Source organism: Sinocyclocheilus grahami, unplaced genomic scaffold, assembly GCF_001515645.1.
Source record: "Sinocyclocheilus grahami isolate Dianchi unplaced genomic scaffold, SAMN03320097.WGS_v1.1 scaffold2018.1, whole genome shotgun sequence".
NCBI classification, from domain to species: Eukaryota; Metazoa; Chordata; class Actinopteri; order Cypriniformes; family Cyprinidae; genus Sinocyclocheilus; species Sinocyclocheilus grahami.
This window is the reverse complement of record NW_015507197.1, coordinates 846-4,144: the sequence shown is the minus strand read 5'-3', so window position 1 is coordinate 4,144 and position 3,299 is coordinate 846. Positions and strand designations below refer to the sequence as shown.

The 3,299-nt window shown below is 46.5% G+C and overlaps 2 protein-coding genes across 3 annotated transcripts in view; one reads left to right on the top strand and one right to left on the bottom strand.

The window, feature by feature from the left end:
- Window positions 1-762, bottom strand: part of LOC107573731 (WD repeat-containing protein 20) — a 9,500-nt gene extending 8,738 nt beyond the window's left edge. The window contains exon 1 of the mRNA XM_016260175.1: window positions 131-762. Coding sequence (XP_016115661.1) covers window positions 131-388 — 258 coding nt within the window. The 5' untranslated portion in view covers window positions 389-762. The remainder of the gene's footprint in view (window positions 1-130) is intronic.
- A 445-nt stretch (window positions 763-1,207) lies between these two features.
- LOC107573730 (uncharacterized) lies at window positions 1,208-3,027 on the top strand. 2 transcript variants are annotated; one of them, XM_016260174.1, is made up of 4 exons: window positions 1,208-1,388; window positions 1,467-1,538; window positions 1,616-1,672; window positions 1,786-3,027. In XM_016260174.1, exons 1-4 carry the CDS (start codon window positions 1,329-1,331, stop codon window positions 2,218-2,220), a joined length of 624 nt encoding a protein of 207 aa, XP_016115660.1. In that variant the 5' UTR covers window positions 1,208-1,328; the 3' UTR covers window positions 2,221-3,027. The 2 variants fall into 2 exon arrangements, with proteins under 2 accessions (XP_016115660.1, XP_016115659.1); XM_016260173.1 differs by having other exon boundaries at window positions 1,211-1,388; window positions 1,464-1,538.
- The last annotated feature ends 272 nt before the right edge of the window (window positions 3,028-3,299 follow it).

Sequence of the window (3,299 nt, the reverse complement as noted above, 5' to 3'; positions counted from 1 at the left end):
CACACACACACACACACACACACACACACACACACACACACACACACACACACACACACACACACACACACACACACACACACTGGCGTCGCGTCACGCGTGATGTGAATAACTCTGATAAAGCGCTCACCTTCCTGACGCTTTTATAGATGTAGAAGTAGAGCTCGCGGCCCACATTGAAGCAGATGCGCTCGCCGTTACCGGACTGATCGTTGACGTTGACGAACGAGACTCTGACGGGGTTGGAGCCCTGAGAGTTGAAGGGCACTCGGTTGGGTCTGCTGTACTCTGAGTGCGTGAGGAGTTTATACGCGCCTTCTCGCGTGCTGAACTGACTCTTGATCTCGTTCATCTCCTTCCCTCCTCCCTCCGCCGCCATCTTTAACATTGACACTCATCCTTCCGCAGCCGGATCTGACGCGCCGCGCATGCGCACTGCGCTCCTCAGCCTCGGTCCGGCGTTCCAGACGAATTTACGGGAGGATTTTTGTTGTATTTTTATTTGTTTGTTTTTTTTGCCATCGTGACCTCAGAAACGTCCGGGTTTTTTGTTTGTTTGTGTTATGTCTCTTACAACTGAACCAAAAATCAAGAAGAAAATGTGCTTTATTGCGCGATAAAAACATGACAATGCATTAGTAACATGCACATTTACACACATACACATGCGATTCAAAAGAGTAAAAAAATAACGTCACCCATCAAATATTAGCGATAGCTTTAAGAAATGTAAATATTATATATATAGTTTATGGTGGACAGCTTCTCTCCCAAAATACACATTAATTTATTGTCCAATCCGTTCTCACGTTCATAATTGTTTTTCTTCTACCAATTATTGTGTGAAAATGATTGGTAGAATAGACGTCTGGAACAAGATTCCTAACGATTCAATAATCTTCCATATAAAATTCCATCTGATGTTTAAGAATATTTCTCGTGGTTTACCATTTAATTAGCTTCAAACCTGAAGAAAAGGTCTCGACTGAAGCCTGAACACGTACACACACACACACACACTCTCACACACACACACACACACACACACTCACACACACTCTCACGCACACACACACACACTCTCACACACACACACACACTCTCTCACACACACACACACACACACACACACACACACTCTCACGCACACACACACTCACTCTCTCACACACACACTCTCACGCACGCACACACACACACACACACACTTACACACACTCTCTCTCTCTCACACACACACACACACTCTCACACGACACGATTGGCTCCGATATAAAGCTGAGTGAACTGGCTGAGGGATCGATCAGATTGACTGGCAGTGATCTGGAATGGAAGAACTGATCAATACTCAGTCAGACGCTGTTGGTAGACTGGCATTCAGATACATGGTAAGATGTCCATTTCTAGTGTTTCTGAAGCTGTGTCTGTTGTGTGTGTGTTTAAAGCAGTCTGGTTTCTGTCAGGAGATGTGTAAAGTAGACTCCAGCTCAGACTCCGAATCAGAGTCCAACCCCAGATGGTCTGATGTCAGCAGCAAGGTATTTCTGTCCAAAATCAACCTCAAACATGAGCTAAACACAACACATCTGACTTGAACTGCATGATCTCGCGTCAGGGCTGTGAAAGCAGCACTCCAGAAGCTCCTCAGAAACTCCAGCAAAACTACCAGCAGGTAAACACAACCCTGACTCGCTTCTTTAGTCACAAACTAACCTGCTGTGGAAGTCATGATGATGATCACTGAAATGAATGGTTAGTGTTTCTGAACTCCTGATTGTTGTCCAGTGTCTGGATCCCTACGACGGAAGCTCGGAAGACTCTGGCTCTTCTGCTGAAGGCTCAAGGAAGCAAAGGCCCGGCGGGTTTCGCACAAAAGGGACGGGCCGTAGATTGACCTTTAACCCTGCATCTGCTCTCCGAGACGAGACGCCAGCAGATCTTCACCGTGTGGATGTTCAGATGAGGTCCTCCAGCGACTCGGAGCTGGAGTCTCCACACCAGGGCTTCTGTGTGAAAGCAGATCTCTCCGACTCCGGCTTCCACACCAGATCCTCGCTGAACTCTCGAGACCTGAGCCTCGGGCTCCAGAGCGCGTCTCCAGACAGCCCTGCTCTCCACGCAGCCCTCTCCAAGAGGAAGCTCTTCCCTGCATCAGACGACGGGATGCAGAGCAAGCGGCGGTGCGTCAGTGACGTGGAGCTGGAGAGCGTGGCTGTGTGAGGTCAGGATCAGACCACAGCAGAGTCTCCGAAGCCTGTGCTGCTTGTGAAGGAAAATAGAGACACTCTAACGACAGAAAAAGAGGTTTGACGTGCAGGTGTTGAAACATGTACAGGTTCAGCTCTGATGTCACACAGCTATTTCAGTAATAAATGAAGACTAATAAAGCTAACCTTAATTCATGATTTCATGCGTTTCATCTCAGGCTGTTCACGATGAGTTTCTCATTACACTCAGTGAGCAAACATGTATGTAGTGCCGCTGTCTGCAGACGGACGGTGACAAGAATAATATATATCTGTCTGTCAGAAAGCTGATGTCATGATGAATCAATGTCTGGAGAAACAGGCCAGTTTCACTGGGTTTCTTAGAAAAGAGTGCAATGGAGAGATTTATTATTTGCATCCAAAGAAAGGAGAACATTTGAAGAACCCCTACTCCGTGACGTTAATGTTTGTAGGCCATTGTGTGTTTTTCATTTGAATGCTTGTTTCATCCGCTTCGATCTGAATAGAGGAAAAACTGAAAGTTCAGTGTCAGTTTGTTTCAGTTCTTCCCTTAATTAATTGCACACAGCTTGGCATGTGTATTCATCACCAGATGAAAATAAAGTACGCTCTTCTTTGTCTGCATTTCTCTGTATTGTGCGGATGGTTTCCTCTGAACCTGTAATCATAAAACAAGTTCACCAAATACTCCAGGTTTATTTCAGTTACTCGGATTTATTTTGAACCAAATCAACTGGCAATAAGTCAGACTAACTTAAATAAGCCTGGATTATTTGGTGAACTTGTTTTATGGAACAGGCCCCAGTCTCTCTCTCTCTCTCTCTCTCTCTCTCACACACACACACACACACGCTCTCTCACTCGCTCTCTCTCTCTCTCTCACACACACACACACACACACACGCTCTCTCGCTCTCTCTCTCTCTCTCACACACGCTCACTCACACACACACACACACGCTCTCTCTCACACTCACACACACACACGCGCTCTCTCTCTCTCTCACACACACACACACACGCTCTCTCACTCACTCTCTCTCTCACACACACACTCTCTCTCTCTCACAC